Source organism: Moschus berezovskii, chromosome 25, assembly GCF_049115385.1.
Source record: "Moschus berezovskii isolate FMDL1 chromosome 25, NW_MosBer_1.0, whole genome shotgun sequence".
NCBI classification, from domain to species: domain Eukaryota; kingdom Metazoa; phylum Chordata; class Mammalia; order Artiodactyla; family Moschidae; genus Moschus; species Moschus berezovskii.
In genome coordinates, this window is record NC_142484.1 from 10,537,086 (window position 1) to 10,553,954 (window position 16,869).

The window sequence follows — 16,869 nt, forward strand, 5'->3', positions numbered from 1 at the left end:
TCCCATTTTGTACAGGGAGGTCTAAAAACCTGGGAGGAAGAAGGTGACCAGAAAAACAAGGACAGCAACGCTGACCCTGCCACTTCTTTTTGGAACCAGGAAGGACTTATATTAAACCAGTTCATTGAATCCAGTTTAGGGACTCCTGCAGAGAGGAACTGAAAAGTATAAATGAGTCCCGGGGTAAATTCCCAGCTCCAAATGTCCAATTTTATTTAAAGATATTTTTATTGGAGTACAGTTGCCTTACAATATTATGTTAGTATCTGTACAGCAAAGTGAATCAACTATATGTATATGTATACATATATCCCCTCTTTTTTGAATTTCCTTCCCATTTAGGTCACCAGAGAGCAATAAGTAGAGTTCCCTGTGCTATACGGGAGGTTCCCATTAGTTATCTATTTTATATATAGTATCAAGAGTGTATATATGTCGATACCAATCTCCCAATTCACCCCATCCCCCTTCCCCCTTGGCATCCATATTTTTGTTCTCTATTTCTGCTTGGTATATAATATCACTTATACCATTTTTTTTTAAAGATTCCACATACATGCATTAATATACCGTATTTGTGTTTCTCTGACTTACTTCATCTGTATGACAGTCTCTAGGTCCATCCACATCTCTACAAATGATCCACTTTTGTTCCTTTTTATGGCTGAGTAATGTTCCATTGTATGGATGTACCATATCTTCTTTACCTAGTCTTCTGTTGATGGACATTCAGGTTGCTTCCATGACTTGGATATTGTAAACAGTGCTGCAGTGAACACTGGGGTGTATGTGTCTTTTTGAATTATGGTTTTCTCTGGGTATATGCTCAGCAGTGGGATTGCTGGGTTACACGGTAGTTCTATTTTTGGTTTCTTAAGGAAACTCCATACTGTTCTCCACAGTGACTGTATCAATTTACATTCCCACCAATAGTGCAAGAGGGTTCCTTTTTCTCCATACCCTCTCCAGCATTTACTGTTTGTAGATTTTGTGATGATGGCCATTTAACCCATGTAAGGTGATATCTCATGGTAGTTTTGATTTGCCTTTCTCTGATAATTAGTGATATTGAGCATCTTTTTACATGTTTGTTAGTCATCTGTATGTCTTCTTTGGAGAAATGTCTATTGAGGTCTTCCACCCAGTTTTTGATTAGATTGTTTTTTCTGACGTTAAGTTGCATTGAACTGTTTGTATATTTTGGAGATAATCCTTTGTCACTTCATTTGCAAATATTTTCTCCCATTCTGAGGGTTATCTTACTTATGGTTTCCTTTGTTGTGCAAAAGCTTTTCCATTTAATTAGGTCCCCCCTTTTTTTTTTTTAAATTCTCATTACTTCAATGTGTGGCTCCTGCTCTTTGGATCTCAATCTTATCTGTTAAGTAGTAGGTTTACTATACTGGTCTGTAAGGGGTAAGAAGACAACTGCATTAAAGAAATCCCATGAGTTCATTCTCTACAAGCCCCTTGCCCCCCACTTCCTTTGTTACCCAGCTAAGTTGTTGGGCATATTCATTTTTTAAATGGAAAATTGGCTGTGCTAGAGGGGAGCTTCATGGGCCATCATTCCTGAGCAAGGTACAGTGGCCTGGCATCTTACCTGGAAGTCAGGACACCTGAGCTTTCCCTCAGAAGTCCCTTCCCCATTCTGAACCTCCATTTTTATCTCAAGAAATGAGGGATTTGGGTTGAATGGATGAAGGTTCTTTCCTACCAGAAATCTAGCTGTATTTCTCCTAGTCTCCTGACTCCTATGGGCAAAGACCCTACTTCAAGTGCATGGAATATAGCCTCCTTTTTCTGGGCTGCAAACTCCCCCTAGTATAATCAGAGGAGAGACAGCAGAGCCCAGGGGTTCAGAGCACAGGTGGGTTCTCAGCTCAGTCCTTCCACTTAACTGTGTGACAAAATACTTCACCTCCCAGGGGCTCCATTTCTCCATCTATAGGTGAGGCTCCTACCTCAAAGTGTTGTTAAAGAGAATTAAATGAATGTAACGTTCACAACGTACTGAAAACAGTGCCTGGCACATACTACGTGCTTTGTAAAGTGCTTTCTGAATAAATAAAATTTAACACATGAGCTTCTTCATAACTCTAACAGCTTCTTGACTGCCCCGCACCCCCAACCCGGAAGCCTCTGCGTTCTTTTTCACCTTTTCCGAAAGCTCAGAGCTCCAAGCCCCTAAGCTACCTAAAGGCCTCCTGCAGTTCCCAGGTGCCTCCAGGATGGAGGAGGGATGCCGCAACAGGAAGGTCCAGGCTCTTCATCAGGGCCTCCCAGAGACTCGGAGATGCTGGGCCACTTCCTTTTATTTAAGGATGGCAGTTAATTGGGAGAATAAAAAAAAGAAAATGAAAACAACAAGCAAAAAAGGCAAACAGGGTTATCACATTTGTAGGGCATTTTTAATGTCATACTGAGCACAGTAAAGCATTAACCATTCCCTCCCACCTCCAGAGCCAACACCCCATAATTATGCCTTTGCAAGATAACTGCCAAGGGCTCTGACTCTTTCATTCCAGCAGCTCAACCGGTGGAGCTACGTGGGGAGAAGGCGGGAGAATTCAGCAGGTCACGGTCTGGAACAAGCGAGGATGCCCCCACTCCGAAGACGAGGCCCCTGGGACAGCCCCCTCCACACCGCCTCGCCAAACCCTCCAACCTGCACCCTGGAGGCACGGCAGGCCTCCTTGGCAGCGAGGCCCGCCCTTCATCCACCCACTCACCCGGCTCGGCCTCTGCCCACTGCCCTCCACCCCGGCCGAGCCCACCCTACCCTAGAGGCCCAGGGCGCCCGCGCACTCGGTGCCCCCCTCCCCGAGCCGGGCCCGGCACCCAGGAGTCTTCACAGGAACCGTTATCCAGTCCGCGGCTCCCCCCGTGACCGAAAGGCGCGAGTCGAAAAGTGGGATCCGGCGGCGACCCCCGCAAGGTGCCCGCAAGGGGGCGCGCGTTCCGGCCCCCCGCCCGCCTGCCACGACCCTCCCCAAGAGCACGCCCGAGCAAGGCCGGCGGGGAGGCGGGGACTCGCTCCCCGCGCCACGCGGCTCGACCAATAGGAGCGCGCGCAGCAGGGCTCCGCGCCGACCCCCTCCGTGGCTGAAAACCCGGTGCGCTGGCGGCGGGGATCGGGACGCGCACCAGCGGACCGGCTAACGGAGCCTGCGAGGCCGGCGCGCGCTACGCCGTGGGTCCTGTGCGCACTCCTGACCGCAGCCACCCAGCCGGCGCGCGTTGTCGCCCGGCCCCGATGGCCCCCGAAACCCCGGCCCAGGGGCCGACCCCGCGCTACTTCACTTGGGACGAAGTGGCGCAGCGCTCTGGAAGCGAAAAAGAGCGGTGGCTCGTGATTGACCGAAAGGTGTACAACATCAGCGAATTCGTCCGCCGGCATCCCGGGGGCTCCCGGGTCATCAGCCACTACGCGGGGCAGGATGCCACGGTGAGCGCTGCCAGACAGGGGCACCAGAGGAGGCGGGACCGGACGGCTAGAGCTGGAGGCTCAGAGCGCGAGACAGGAAGTTTGGCAGTCGTGGCTGAACACTGTCTAGTTCTGGGGAAAGCCGGGAGGCTCAGGAGCGTACCTGTTGCTGGGTGACTGGATGTGCTGCCAAATCGGGATGCAAGGGCAGGAGAGGCGGTGAAAAAGTGGAGTCTGGGGAGTAGGGACGGAGGCCCGCAATGTGCACTCACAGACAAAGGGCCGCCACACCGCTCTGTGGGCTCTGTTTGCGGCCCGGATCTGCGGTCTCAAAGCGTGGGCAGGCCGGGAAGCAGGGCTAGGAGGGAGAAGAAGCTCCGGGGTGCGGGGCCCCCCGACGGCGGACCTGCCGAGACCGAGGGAGGAGGGGTCAGTGGCGGGGAGAGGGTTCTCGGCCTGTCTGGGCGGCTAGGAGGGAAGCTCAGCGGCATCTGGACCGAGCGCGCCTGGCTAGGCTGGCGAGTGCAGGCAGGACGGAGAACTGAGGTGGGGGAAAGCCACCTGGCGCCCGCTGTCTTGGGAACCCCTGCACAGGGTGAAGACGAGAGATGGGATGGGGCAGCACTGGCCAGAGACGCCTAGCACCTGCTCGTGCCCGGGGAGGAATGGGGCCATCGTGCGGGAGGTGGGGAGCCTGCACCGGCATACACTTAGCTAGGACCCGAGAGCAGTCCTGGAATCCCGTGGGGAGGTCACTCAGCCTTAGTCCAGCAGGGTCTCCAGCTATTCGCCACAGCGGACAGCTGTTTGCACTCCTGGGCTCTGAGCAAGTGCTGGTGGCATCCCTCCCTCGGGCCAGCGCGCTGCCCAGCCCCGATTCTGCTGCTTCCCTCTCTAGACAATCTGCTAGCACCTCCCTTCTGAGTTCCAGAGCTGGGGCCGGGAGCGGGGGGTACTCCTTGGGACCCAGAGGTTGGAGCTTTCGCTTCGCTGTGTCCTGTCACCCTATATCCTTCGCCTGGCGCCGCGACCCCATCTACTGTTCCCAGCTTTCTCCCTGCTAACTCAGAACGCCCCTCGGGCCACTAGGGTTCTTGTGATGTCGCGGTGGAGCCTAACGGTGTGAGGACCAGCCCCTCCCTCGGCCTGGGAGGCTGTGCTCGTCTCCGGAGAGACCATTGGGGCGCGCAGGCTGTGGCCGAAGGCGAAGGTGTGGACTGGCGCATGCGTAGATGGAGCAGGCCCGAAAGCTGGGGCTTCTTGCAGTGTGGTTTGGGGGCCGGGGCCGGCCGCAGCGGGGAGCGCGATTGGTCCGGACATGTGGTGCCACTGGCAGCCGGCTCCGCCCCGGCTCCCTCCTCGCTAGTGGCTTTGCCTTAGGGCCTGGGGGGCTGACTGACCTTCAGGACGTTAATCTCATCAATTTAGTGACTGAGGACCCCACCTTGGAGAACCAAAATCGGTGCGCCAGGGCGCGGGGTGTTCAGAGTGGGAGGAGAAATATGGAAGGCCGACCGGAACAGCTGTGGAGCAAAGGGGGAGAAATGCACAGTCCCCTAGTGGACACAAGGAGTCTCCCTCCTCAGGTTTCATGAGCCATCCAGAGGAAAGGCCAGCCCAGGCGCGGCTTTCCGTGGTCCCCCTCCCCGTGCTTCCTGTTCCTTGGTGTGGTAACCTTACTAGAACACAGATGCTGTGGGTGATCTTGAGTGGTGGACACTAGGGACTAGTCTGAGCAGCTTCAAAGGGAGGCTGCCTGGAGGGCGGCGGTCTCCGTTTGAACTCGGGTGCAGTGTCCTTGCAGGATCAGGAGGATGACCTTTGGTGTGAGCCCTCCACAAGTCCAGGGGGCAGGGCTGACTTCCTTACTGTTCTGTCTTCTCCCCATCCTTGCAGGATCCCTTTGTGGCGTTCCACATCAACAAGGGCCTTGTGAGGAAGTATATGAACTCCCTCCTGATTGGAGAGCTGTCTCCGGAGCAGCCCAGCTTTGAGCCCACTAAGAATGTGAGACCCTGTGGTGATGGAGGGGCAGGGGATAGAAGGCAGGCCTCCATATGCTCACAGGCGACCACAGTCAGTAGTTCTTGCAAATCTTGAGATCCTTGCTTCTCCCACATAGTTGTTGGGTTTCAGAGCCTTTGGAAGCTGTAGTTCTCACAAGGCTACCACCACTACCATCACCATCCTCAACCCGAGACCAATCGACTGAGCACTTAACTCTTTGCCAAGTATAACATCATATAATCCACAGTTCCAGATGAGAAAACTGAGGCTCAGAGAGGTTAAGCAACATGACCAAGGATCACGCTGTCAGTAAGTGGCAGAGCAGGGGCAGATGATTCTGTTTAACTCCAAAGACCACATGGTCTTAGACCTGAACCCACAGCACCCCGTTATCCTTGGCATTGCGGTACCTTTACCTAGGACTGTGGGCTTCCTCGGTTATCGCAGCGGGAGTGCCTTGAGCTTAAGAGGGATCTTGGCTCCAGTGCTGGGTTGCACTGGGAGAATAACAGCCTTTGCACCTCCACTCTTTACAGAAAGAGCTGACTTATGAGTTCCGGGAGCTGCGGGCCACGGTGGAGCGGATGGGGCTCATGAAGGCCAACCCTGCCTTCTTCCTGCTGCACCTGCTGCACATCCTGCTGCTGGACGTTGCCGCCTGGCTCACTCTCTGGCTCTTTGGGACATCCTTCGTGCCCTTCCTCGTGTGTTCCGTGCTGCTCAGTATAGTTCAGGTGAGAATCCTGGGCTTGGTGAGAGCACAGCCTCACCCAGAACCCGTAGGGTAAGTTCTCTGTACCCCTTAGAAGGCCACGGAGGACACAGCGGGAGAGTTGGTACCGAGAGAGAACACCTGTTCTGTTGTCTGTGACTTGTCTCTGCTCATCTCCTCCACACACGCACCTTCCGTTTCTCCTGCTGCCTCTAGCCGCTCCTCCCAGGGTTCCCTTCTTCTTGTGGCATGTCTCCTCAGAAACTTCATGTTCAGATTCTGTCATGGTCCAGCCGTGCCAAGAACCAAGATTCTGGTTTCTCGGTAAAGCCTGGCATCCCCCACCCCCCACCAGAACACTGCCCCAACACCTGGCTGTCAGAACCCACTCGTTCGTTAAGCCTCCTGCTTGCCTGAGTTAGTCACTCTGTCCCAGTCTGTAGTTCTGGATGTTTAGTCCATCAGAAGTCACAGAGGCCCAGAGCTGGAGACTGCAAAGAACAGAGAAGGGATAGTGACTGGCCCCAGCCCTCATGTGAGTCGGTGGCAGAGGCAGGACCCAGACTTCCTGCCTCCTTTCCGGATGTACTCAGTTTGGCCAGCACAGGCCAGGCGGATGAAGGAAGGGGGAAAGGCCGAGTCAGCTCAGATGGACGCTGGGCCGCTCTCAGCGCTAACCCTTCTCACTCAGGTCCAGGCTGGCTGGCTGCAGCATGACTTTGGACACCTGTCCGTCTTTGGCACCTCTAAGTGGAACCACCTGGTACATCATTTTGTGATCGGTCACCTGAAGGTCAGTGGGATGGAGAGGAACTCTCTGAAACTCAAGTCGATGACGGGCAGCCCGGGGGAGAGGGGACACAAGGCTTTCACACTCACACCCCACTTTTCTGTAGGGGGCCCCTGCCAGCTGGTGGAACCACATGCACTTCCAGCACCATGCCAAGCCCAACTGCTTCCGCAAAGACCCCGACATCAACATGCACCCCTTCCTCTTTGCCCTGGGGAAGGTCCTCTCTGTGGAGGTGAGCAGAGGTATCCGTGATGGTCTCGGAGCACAGAAACCAGCCAGCACAGTGGGCTTGTGGGGAAGTGCTCACAATGCTGGTCTGTGTGGGTAAGCTATTGGGCCGGGCTGGCTGGGCGACTATTTGGAAGTCGTGGGAGGCCATAGGGAATAAACAGGCTGCCAGGACAGCCTAAGTCCTTCGTTGTGAGTTCAAGTCAGCAAATAGCTGTTGCAGAAAGGTACCACATGCTGCTGAGGACCCACAGGATGACCAGATTGCTGTGCAAACGCTGCTCAGCCTTGAAGGAAGGCGATGGATGGTCATCCGCGCAGGTGCTTTTAGACACCCCCACCCCAGACAGTCAGCCCCCTGCACTTTGAAATCGTCACACTCGCATCCTCCTGCGTCATCATCTCCGCCACAACAGCTAGACCGGATTATGCCTCTGACACCCATTGCCTAGATTATCCATCCTCTGAGTAATTCTTCCCACCCACCTGATTCTAATCTAACTTTCTGGGTGGTCAGCACTGGGTTTGAGTTGCCATCTGAGGCTGTGAGCAACAATTACGTTGCAGCTGCTACTGGATGAATTCCTGAGAGTGGCTAGGAGACCTTGTGAGCCTGTAGTGAGTGCTAGGTGACAGAAGGCTGTGAGTGGCCAGTGGAGTTCTTTGAAAAGTTGATGTAAAACCCATTGTCCCAAGGCTCTGGGCAGTAGTCCGAGTTTTGCCAGGTCCCCCTCCCCAACTCCATGACACACTATGACATTTCAACACACCCAGAATTAAACGGTTGTTAAAAACATTTCAGTTCCAGGCCTGAATTCAAGACAGCCTGGCCCTCCTTCCTCTCTGGCCCTGAGAAGAACTCTGTGGGAAGGTTCTGGCAGCACTGGCCGTCCTAGCACCAGGAACCCCTAGCTTGGGGCTTGTATTTCCTCTGACCACAAGGTTCTAATTTTCCCACTTCCTGAAAAGAGACTTACTTGGTTTGCTATATGCCCAACACTGTGCAAATGACACACTGGCCCTGGCCTCCCCTGGCTCGGGTGGCTCCTTAGAGAGCAGTGTGGGTTGTTTACTGGGCAGAGCATGAGGCTCTTGGTAGCACTTCTGTTGTCACTATAAAGATTTTTTTTTTTACAAAGGATGAGAGTCTTAAGTGGAAGGAAACCTTCTCACACCACTGCCTCTGTTGCTTCTTTTTCCCCCTCTGTTGTTTCTTGGTACTCGGGTTTTTAGGAAATTCCTTTCTGTAGACACTAAAAATAGAATGCTCTGGGACCAAAATAACTCTCTGGTGTTTTGGGGGTTTTTTTGTTTTTGTTTTTTTTTTTGGTTTGTTTAGTTACAAGGCTGAGGATAGGCTGTCTGTTAGGAAATGCGTGGGTTACAGACTGCTTGGCTCTTGGTTCAACCTCAGAGGGTCCAGACTGAGCACTAACCCCTGGGCTGACACAGGAGCATCTGTCCCAGTGCCTCCCAGCTCCCCTGGAGAACAGGGGAAGTGTAGGGAACTCTTCATGCTCAAGGTAACTTTACTGGCCTTCAAGAGCTGAAACACAGTGGGGCAGTTCTCAGCATTGTGATGGTCATTACAGTCTTGATTGCCATTCAAGGAGGCAGCCGGCAGACAGAGCTCCCTTCCGTAACAGTTCCGAAACAAGAAGGCCAGAGTTCTACCCACCTACTCCACCAAACACGGCAGATGCTTCTCTTCCGGCTTCTCCCTCTTAGTTAATGTTGCTTGGGATGGGATGCTGCCTTCAAAACATATTCCCAGTCCATAGACTTCTCCATCTCCCCTGCCTCCTGTCCCTGGGTCTGGTCCATCTCCGATCTGGAATATTGGTCCAGTCTCCTTGCTGGTCTCCCTTCAACTCTACCTGCCCCCTGCGGTTCATTCTCCCCACCGCTAGCCAGAGTGAGACTTTAAAGCGCAAAGCAGGTCCTGCCACCTGCTGAAGGCCAACCAGGGCTCCCCATCACTTTTGGAATAAAATCCAAACTCCTTCCTGTAGCCTTTCCAGGACCAGCATGATTTGCCCATCCCTAGTTTTTTGGCTTTATTGACTATTCTCCCTTTTATATTTCCAGCCACACTGGCCTTCCTCTGTCCCTTGAACGTCCCAAACTTTTGTTCCCTGTGCTTTAAATGCTTTTCCTCCCAGTATCAGCACTGCTGGCTCCTTCTCATCATTCAGGTCTCCATTCTGATGTCAGGGCCCCAAGGAGACTGTATCTGACTATCCTACCCAAGACACTGCCTCCCTCCCTTTTGGTCATATTTTACTGTTTCTTCAACTCTGTCTATAAGGTCATTACCAGTTTTCCCTCCTAAGATTATAAGCTCCACGAGGGGAGGAATTTTATGTTGCTCATCGCTGTATCCTCATACCTAGAACAGCGCCAGGTACATAGATACTTAATAGATACTTGTTGAATGAATCAGTTAATGTAGGAAGAATGCTGCATTTAGCAAAAGTGCCTGGCACAATCTCAGTAAATGTTCTGTCAAAACAGCAAATGGACCCATGAGGGAAGGATGAGCTCTGGGGTAGAGTTCCTCCTGTACCCCGTGGTTGTCTGGTCACCAGAACCAACGTGGGCACGTGGGGCAGAAGGAGCTGTTGAAGGAGAGTGCAGAGTTCCACTGTCATGGTTTTGAGCACCCTTGTTAGGGAACCCTGGCTGAACTGGCAGCAGCTCTCCTCACCACCTGCTGGCTTGCCAGGACCTTCAGATTGCCAAGCTGTTCTTGGTATTCTTTCCACAAATATTTGCTTAGCTTTCAGATACATTTCCACAAATACATTGCTTAGCTTTCAAGGGATCTTATAAAGCTCATGTTGACATCTGAAGAAACCGAACGATTTTGGAGAAGGTCAGGGGCTTGGATATAGAGAGACTGCTGACCCGTATAGGGGTGAAGATGGTTGTCTGTGGAGACCCTGGTGTCAAAAAAGTACCAGATGGAGACAGGAAGGGGAGGTTGGGGGGGCCCTGGAAACCTGACAGGGGTGTCTCTGGATGAACATGGGGAGCCCTGAGGATCCCCAGGCTCTGCTGTGCTCATGCCTTTTGCAGGTGTGAGCCACCGAGCTGCATCCATGGTATGGCGAGTTTAGCAAGCCCAGCAGCTTGGGCTTTAAGCGCCAGGAGCTGGAGGTCAGGCTGGGCCTATGGGAGCCTTCCATGGCGCCAGCAAACTGTCGGCCCCTACCGTAGGCTTCTGCTCCTGCTCGGGGAAGAGCCAGAGTCCCAAGGGGAGGGAAATGGGTGACCGGCCTGTGGGTGCTGATTTGTGTTTGCTTTTTCTTCCCAGCTCGGGAAACAGAAGAAAAAGTACATGCCCTACAACCACCAGCACAAATACTTTTTCCTGAGTGAGTATCCTCCTCCAGCACCAGTGGGGCCGCTGGCAGGGGCTGCCAACTGGGGTGTGAGTAGGGAGTAAGCCTCCTGAGATGACAGTGTCTGAAGTAAAGGCTGGAGGAAGTTCTCCTCATGGAACAGGTTACTTCCTGCAAGGGAGCAGTCTTAGCTTCTAAGGGGCAAAGTCAACATGTAGGCTAATGTTTGGTCAAAGGTCAATGGTGTTGGGATCAAACTAGTTTCTCCAGGCCCACCCTGGCTTCCACAAGGGAACTGAGTGGTGGGGAGAAATCCTGATTAAACCTGTGAAACATCACTTTGATTTGTCAAGCATACATCAGGGTCAAGGTGGGGCACAGTCCAACTCCCTGGGGGACGAAAGGTAGCTAGACTAGCAATGGGAGGATTGGACTGCAAGAGGGGCGGAAGAGGTAACATTTCTATGGTTGTCTTAAGCTCTTTTCTTTCTTCCTTTTTTAAAAATACTCATTTATTTGGCTGTGTTGGGTCTTAGCTGCTGCATGAAGGAACTTCGCTGTGGATCGCACACTCTAGTTGTGGCATGCAGGCCCTGGAGAGCACCGGCCTCAGTAGTTGAAGAGTGCGGGCTTAGTTACTCCACGGCATGTGGGATCTTAGTTCCCTGACCAGGGGGCAAACCCAAGACCCCTACATTGCAAGGCGGATTCCTAACCACTGGACCGCCAGGGAAGTTGTTAAGCTCTTTCTGAAGACTGGCGCTGCTTTAAAGATCTGCTCCATAATGCCTGTGCTGGTGGTTTAGTCACTAAGTTGTGTCCGACTCTTGCAACCCCATGGACAGTAGCCTGCCAGGCTCCTCTGTCCATGGGATTCTCCAGGCAAGAATACTGTAGTGGGGATCCTTCTCCAGGGGATCTTCCCAATGCAGGAATTGAACCCAAGTCTCTTGCAGGCAGATTCTTTACCAACTGAGCTCCAAGGGAAGCCCTTCCATAATGCCTAAGGAATTTTAAACATCAGCCAATTCCCCCAAGGCGGGGACGATCCCACTGATCCCATTTTATTTCAAGGGAATTTATCTTAACTGCCTGGAACTCCATCCCTGTGGAGAAACGGGGATGGGATAGAAGGGTGGGACAGAACCATTGGAAGAAAGGCTAGAATCCATGGCACATCAGGATAGAAGAGCCATGGGTGAGCCTCGTGATGCTGGGTTATAGGTAATGTCAGGGCCCTGCAGAGAAGGGACACAGAAGGAAACCGAATAGCACAGTGGATGGGAGCCACTTCTTCAACTCCCAGCTCTAAGAGATGCTCTTGCGCCCCTTTCCATAGTTGACCTCCAGGCTGCTTCAGGTTGGGTGGCATTTCCCTAGTCCAGGGAAGTGAGCTTTCAGCCTGTGGAGGATCAGCAGGGTCCCCCGACTCAACACACACACTTTCCAGCTCCTGTCCCTTCACCCACGTGGTGGAGCAACCAGGAGCAGGAGGCTGATGGCTGCAAGGATGGGCATAGGGCCAGGAGAAGGCAGAGACAGGGCTGAAGACAGGGCAGCTCAGCTCGGGGAGGATGAGCAGCTCCTTCTTAAAGGCGCAAGTGCGGGGCAGCTTCCACACGAAGTGAAGCTTGTTTCCCCAGCTGTCCTCTTCCACTGAAGAGAATGCCACGCCCTAGCCCTAACCCTCTCAGCATCCATGGGAGTCTCCTTTCTTCAGACTGGCCTTCATGCCCACTTTCAGTGCCTGGTTGGTCCTGATGGATTGAGGGGAGTGGCTGCGGGGGGGGCGACAGGAGATGGCAGAGGGGCAGCCCTGTGCTGGAGGCCATCTGTCCTGTACCAGCTGGCCCTTGGCAACCCTTCTGCGGCTCACACTTCGTCCCGTGTCTCCATTTCCTCCCCAGTTGGGCCCCCAGGCTTGCTGCCTGTCTACTTCCAGTGGTATATTTTCTACTTTGTTATCCAGAGGAAGAAGTGGGTGGTAAGTATCCATAGCCCCCAGATCCCACATCCTTTGTCGCCAGGGCTGGGAATGGGGCTCCTCAGGGAAAATTCCACTGGGGTTTACTCCAGGCCTAATTTAGAGCAAAGTAGCAGAACCAGGTAGAGACCTCCTGTATCTCTAGATGGGATGATTTGGGCTCAGCAGGCAACCTGACTTCTGATGCCCTATTTCATTCAGCGAGTATCTCTTGAGGTCACTGTGCTTGGCATAAAGCAGGGGCCAGGCTGGGTAGGGGGAAGAGGAATGAGAGACAGTCCCTACTCTTAGGAAATGTCTGATGAAGCAGGATGTGAGTACAACCAGAAAAGAGGTATAGATTGAAGGTTCTGGGATTCCAAAAGGGAGCTGACTGCACCTGGCTGGATGGGAGGCATCAGAAAGGACTTGATGACATCACTTTTCTAGCTGGCCGTAGACAGGTAGAGGTGGGGAAGTGGGAACGGACTCTGAGCAGAGAAGCTGGGGATTAATGGGCGAATTTGGTCAGTGGACGAGGGGTGCTGGACTTGGGTGTCAGGGGAGGAGAGCGATGCAGGAAATTGATTGACAGTTTGATCAGGGTACTGGCGTGGACTGAGCTGCGGTCCTGGAAGATTCACATGGCAGCCGGAGGAAGGACAGAGATGGGTTCGGGGGAACTGGAGACAGGGAGACCTGGCACCTGTGAAGGAAGGAAGCAAGGAGAGCTGGGGGCGCTGCTCAGAAAGGAGCAGCGGTGCTAGATGGCACTGGAAGGGGCAGCTGAGAGAGGCCGCCGTGACCACTCGTCTCAGGACCAGGGAGGGTGGCTGCTCCATGCAGAGAAACAGGCGCTACAAGAGGAGAGTGCTTTGTGGCGTCACAGGGCTCTCCTGCTTCTCGCTGCAGGACTTGGCCTGGATGAGCACCTTCTACGTCCGCATCTTCCTCACTTACCTGCCGCTCTTGGGACTGAAAGGCTTCCTGGGGCTTTTCTTCACGGTCAGGTAGTACTTGATGGGGGAGCAGGGGCTGGCATAGAGAAGCAGACGTTTGGGAATAACCAGTCTAGTTTGGGAGTGTTGGCTGGGGAAGGTGCTGGGCTGGAGCAGCTGTTTGAGGGAGAGTGAGAACTCTGGGCTCTGCTTATACTGACTTTGTCTGGGTGCCTTATCCACCAGGTTCCTGGAAAGCAATTGGTTTGTGTGGGTTACACAGATGAACCACATCCCCATGCACATTGACCATGACCGCAACATGGACTGGGTCTCCACCCAGGTAAGGGGCAGTCACTGGAAAGGCCTGGGCATAACACAGTTAAAGGGTGGGTGGGCACAGACCCAGGGAAGGGGGTGGGTGGTGCTAACAACAGAAGTTCCCGAACCTTGCCTCGTTAGCTGGACACTTCTCTCCTGCCACCACATGGAGAAGGGAGTGACCAAAGCAGGCCAGCTTTGCCTGAGGAAGGCTGGGCTGGCCCTTCCATCTGGTACCCAGAGCCATGCTCCCTCTGACCTTCCCCTCCAGCTCCAGGCAACATGCAACGTCCACAAGTCAGCCTTCAATGACTGGTTCAGTGGCCACCTAAACTTCCAGATTGAGCACCAGTGAGTAGGGAGGCCGGGGAGGCAGGGACCTGGGGAGGGTTCACGTAGAGGGGGAAAGGATGTGGTGGTGCGGGGACAGAGGGGCTGGAGCCACTGACTGTCGCCTCCTGTCCCTGAAGTCTTTTCCCCACGATGCCTCGACACAATTACCACAAAGTGGCTCCCCTGGTGCAGTCCCTGTGTGCCAAGCATGGCATAAAGTACGAGTCCAAGCCCCTGTTCTCAGCCTTCGCTGACATTGTCCAGTGAGTATCTGAGCTTGGGAAGAGGGCAAGGTGGTGGGGTCGGTGATAAAGAGTGCAGGGTGGGAGCCACAGCAATGCTTCCCGGGTCTTCTGGAATGGAGGGTCACCAGGCAAAGGGGCCTTACATCACCTCTGGAAGGGCCTCGCTGCTGCACTTCTGGTGGGTGGTCTGGCTTTGGGCTCCTCTCCGGCCCGTTTCCTTCACTACCTGCCCTCATCTTGCCCCCACAGCTCACTGAAGGAGTCCGGGCAGCTCTGGCTAGATGCCTATCTCCACCAATAACAGCCGCCTCCCTCTGCAAGAAGGGTTATGGCGCCAAAGCAGACGGAAGCTTGGGGGCAATGCCACTACAATCCTAATATTCAGAGGGGGTGGGTTTGAGGAGACAACAGGTTTGCACTCAAACCCCTCCCCTTTATTTTCCAGGCATAGATCTAAGACCCAAAGGGGTGGGGGAAACACACAAGTCCCCTGAAAGGAGGGGTGGAGCTTCTGGGACAGCGGTGTTTTGTGTTTTTTTTGTTGTTGTTTGGCAGATGCAGGTGGCTGGTGAGCTAAGAGGGAGGCGGGAGGGTGATAGAATAGGGAAGGCCTACTGAGCCAGAAATCAGGAAGAGATTTAGCACTGAAATTTTACCCAGGAAGGGGAGGCGCTCAGCCCACTGGTCCACTTCTCGGTGCCTTCTCTACCCTGGCTGGCAAACCTCAAGAAGTTCACAGGCTGGAGCAAGATAAGAGCAGCTGAACCGCCTGGGCACGATTTAGAATTCTGAGGCCTGGCACAGTGTGGGGCCTGGGAGCTCAGCTCACTCGAGGGCTAGGTGTGACCCATGTCTGCTTCAGACTCCTTAAGAAGCAGTTTTTCCACTTTGAGAAGCAGGGTGGCGGGGGGCAGCAGAGGCCAGGGCTGTGCTATTGGAGGCATCCAGCCCTGAAGGATGCTAACACTACTGGATTTGGTCTTGTGTTTAATCTATGGGACCAAGGGAACATGAGGCTGCCAGCGGAGCCACTGGCCATTAAACATCCTTTCAGCTTTTGATTGACCTCTTAACTATCACCCAAGGGACAGAACACTCCTAGGATGGGGAGTCTACTTCTTGCTCCATAAGCAAGTTGGGCACATGCGACACTCAGTCTTCTCCATAGAAACAAACTGGGTCTCCCAGTGGTTTCCCTGTACTCCCCTACTTGTAATTCCAGATTTAGCAAAAATAGCAATCAAGTGAGCGCAAGTGACCAGCCCGGGGGAGAGACTGGTGAAAACACAAGAGTTCAGTCAAAAAGAACATAAGGGTTATAAGAGATTTTCTATAACAAATTATGTTTCAGCATCACTTTTGAGCAGGGGCATTGGGTAAATATAATGACTTCATAGTTCTTATCAGAAATAGGAAGATAAAAAACAAAAGTCTGACCATCATGGGTGTCCTTTAGAGTCCTTACTCTGGCAACTATGTTCAAGTGTCTTTCTCTGCTGGAGACCAGGCAGAAATTTAGAAGAATCTCTTAAAAGTGTATCAGTCTAACACTGAAATACAATTTTTTAATCTCTTTTTAAAAAAAAAAAAAGATGGAAAACAGTTTAACGCATCTCTAGAGAGGGAACACCAGGACTGTGCCCCACGGGTTATCAGCATTCACATCCCCACCCCCACAGCCTTTCAGTTCTGGTGAGATCAATTCACCTGTTCAACAGCATCTTCTCTAAGCATATTGAGTATTCTGGACACTGGAAAGAGAGAACCTTAAGCTAGAAGAAAAAAGCAGAGGCCTGGGAGCATTCACATTTAGTTTAGGAAGAGAGTGGCAAAGAGATGAGAGTGATAATCAGGGCAATGAAGGGCCTAGGGCATGTTGGGGTGGGGTTAGAGGTACCACCTAACAGGGTTTGCTGTTACTTAAAACAGACTTACATTCAAACACACACACAAAAAACCAGGTTACAGATTTTAGATCTTTTCCATTGGGGCAGAACAACTGAGAAGCAGAATTTAGAGAGTCTACTTTCACTGGCTCCTTCACTCTAGAATAGGTGCTAAACCCAGCCTGTCAAGCCATCTGGCTTTGGGCCCAGGTTGCCCAATCTGAGCAAAGCTAGAGGGTCTTACGGAGCCACGTCCGGGTCCTCAAAGCACCTCAACCACTGTGGCCTTCTCTCCTTAGTCTGGCCCAGTGTGGTCTCACAGGGCCACTAAGGGACAGACAAGTAACAAAAAGCTCAGAGCTTCAAGATAACATGAGTGATCTCACAATGACAGGATCCACACCATGACAGGAGAAAGCCAGATTAGAGAGGATCAGTTGCCTCTCTGGTCATAGATGTGGCTGAACTGACACTTGAGCTCACTTTTTAAGAACTCCAACTTCTAGGCTGTCTGTTACTTTCATCTTCCTGCCAGTCTGCCACAGGCCTTTTAAGTGGGCCCTGTGTCAGTATCCTTTGTGTACCAATCTTGTTATCACGTGCCGATGAAGTCAAACTGGGAAATAAAAGTTAATTTTGACCAAACAAAGGCTCTTCACTTACAACCCATGA

The 16,869-nt window shown here is 52.7% G+C and overlaps 1 protein-coding gene across 7 annotated transcripts; it reads left to right on the plus strand.

Annotated features, from left to right (window-relative positions):
* Positions 1 to 3,092: 3,092 nt before the first annotated feature.
* FADS1 (fatty acid desaturase 1) lies at positions 3,093 to 16,846 on the plus strand. Of its 7 annotated transcripts, none has more exons than XM_088832419.1 (13): positions 3,637 to 3,654; positions 4,517 to 4,637; positions 5,324 to 5,434; positions 5,971 to 6,168; positions 6,838 to 6,939; positions 7,043 to 7,171; positions 10,484 to 10,544; positions 12,419 to 12,495; positions 13,387 to 13,484; positions 13,659 to 13,755; positions 14,005 to 14,084; positions 14,204 to 14,329; positions 14,561 to 16,846. In XM_088832419.1, exons 3-13 carry the CDS (start codon positions 5,372 to 5,374, stop codon positions 14,610 to 14,612), a joined length of 1,083 nt encoding a protein of 360 aa, XP_088688545.1. In that variant the 5' UTR covers positions 3,637 to 3,654; positions 4,517 to 4,637; positions 5,324 to 5,371; the 3' UTR covers positions 14,613 to 16,846. The 7 variants fall into 7 exon arrangements, with proteins under 7 accessions (XP_055271742.1, XP_088688545.1, XP_055271745.1 ...); XM_088832418.1 differs by lacking the exon at positions 3,637 to 3,654 and adding an exon at positions 3,842 to 3,856; XM_055415769.2 differs by lacking the exon at positions 3,637 to 3,654 and adding an exon at positions 3,896 to 4,112.
* The last annotated feature ends 23 nt before the right edge of the window (positions 16,847 to 16,869 follow it).

Coding starts and splice junctions, on each gene's coding strand:
- FADS1 (XM_055415767.2), top strand. CDS start 3,257: ATGGCCCCCGAAACCCCGGCCCAGGGGCCGACCCCGCGCTACTTCACT. Junction 5,435..5,970: donor GCTTTGAGCCCACTAAGAAT/GTGAGACCCTGT, acceptor CACTCTTTACAG/AAAGAGCTGACTTATGAGTT. Junction 14,330..14,560: donor GCCTTCGCTGACATTGTCCA/GTGAGTATCTGA, acceptor TTGCCCCCACAG/CTCACTGAAGGAGTCCGGGC.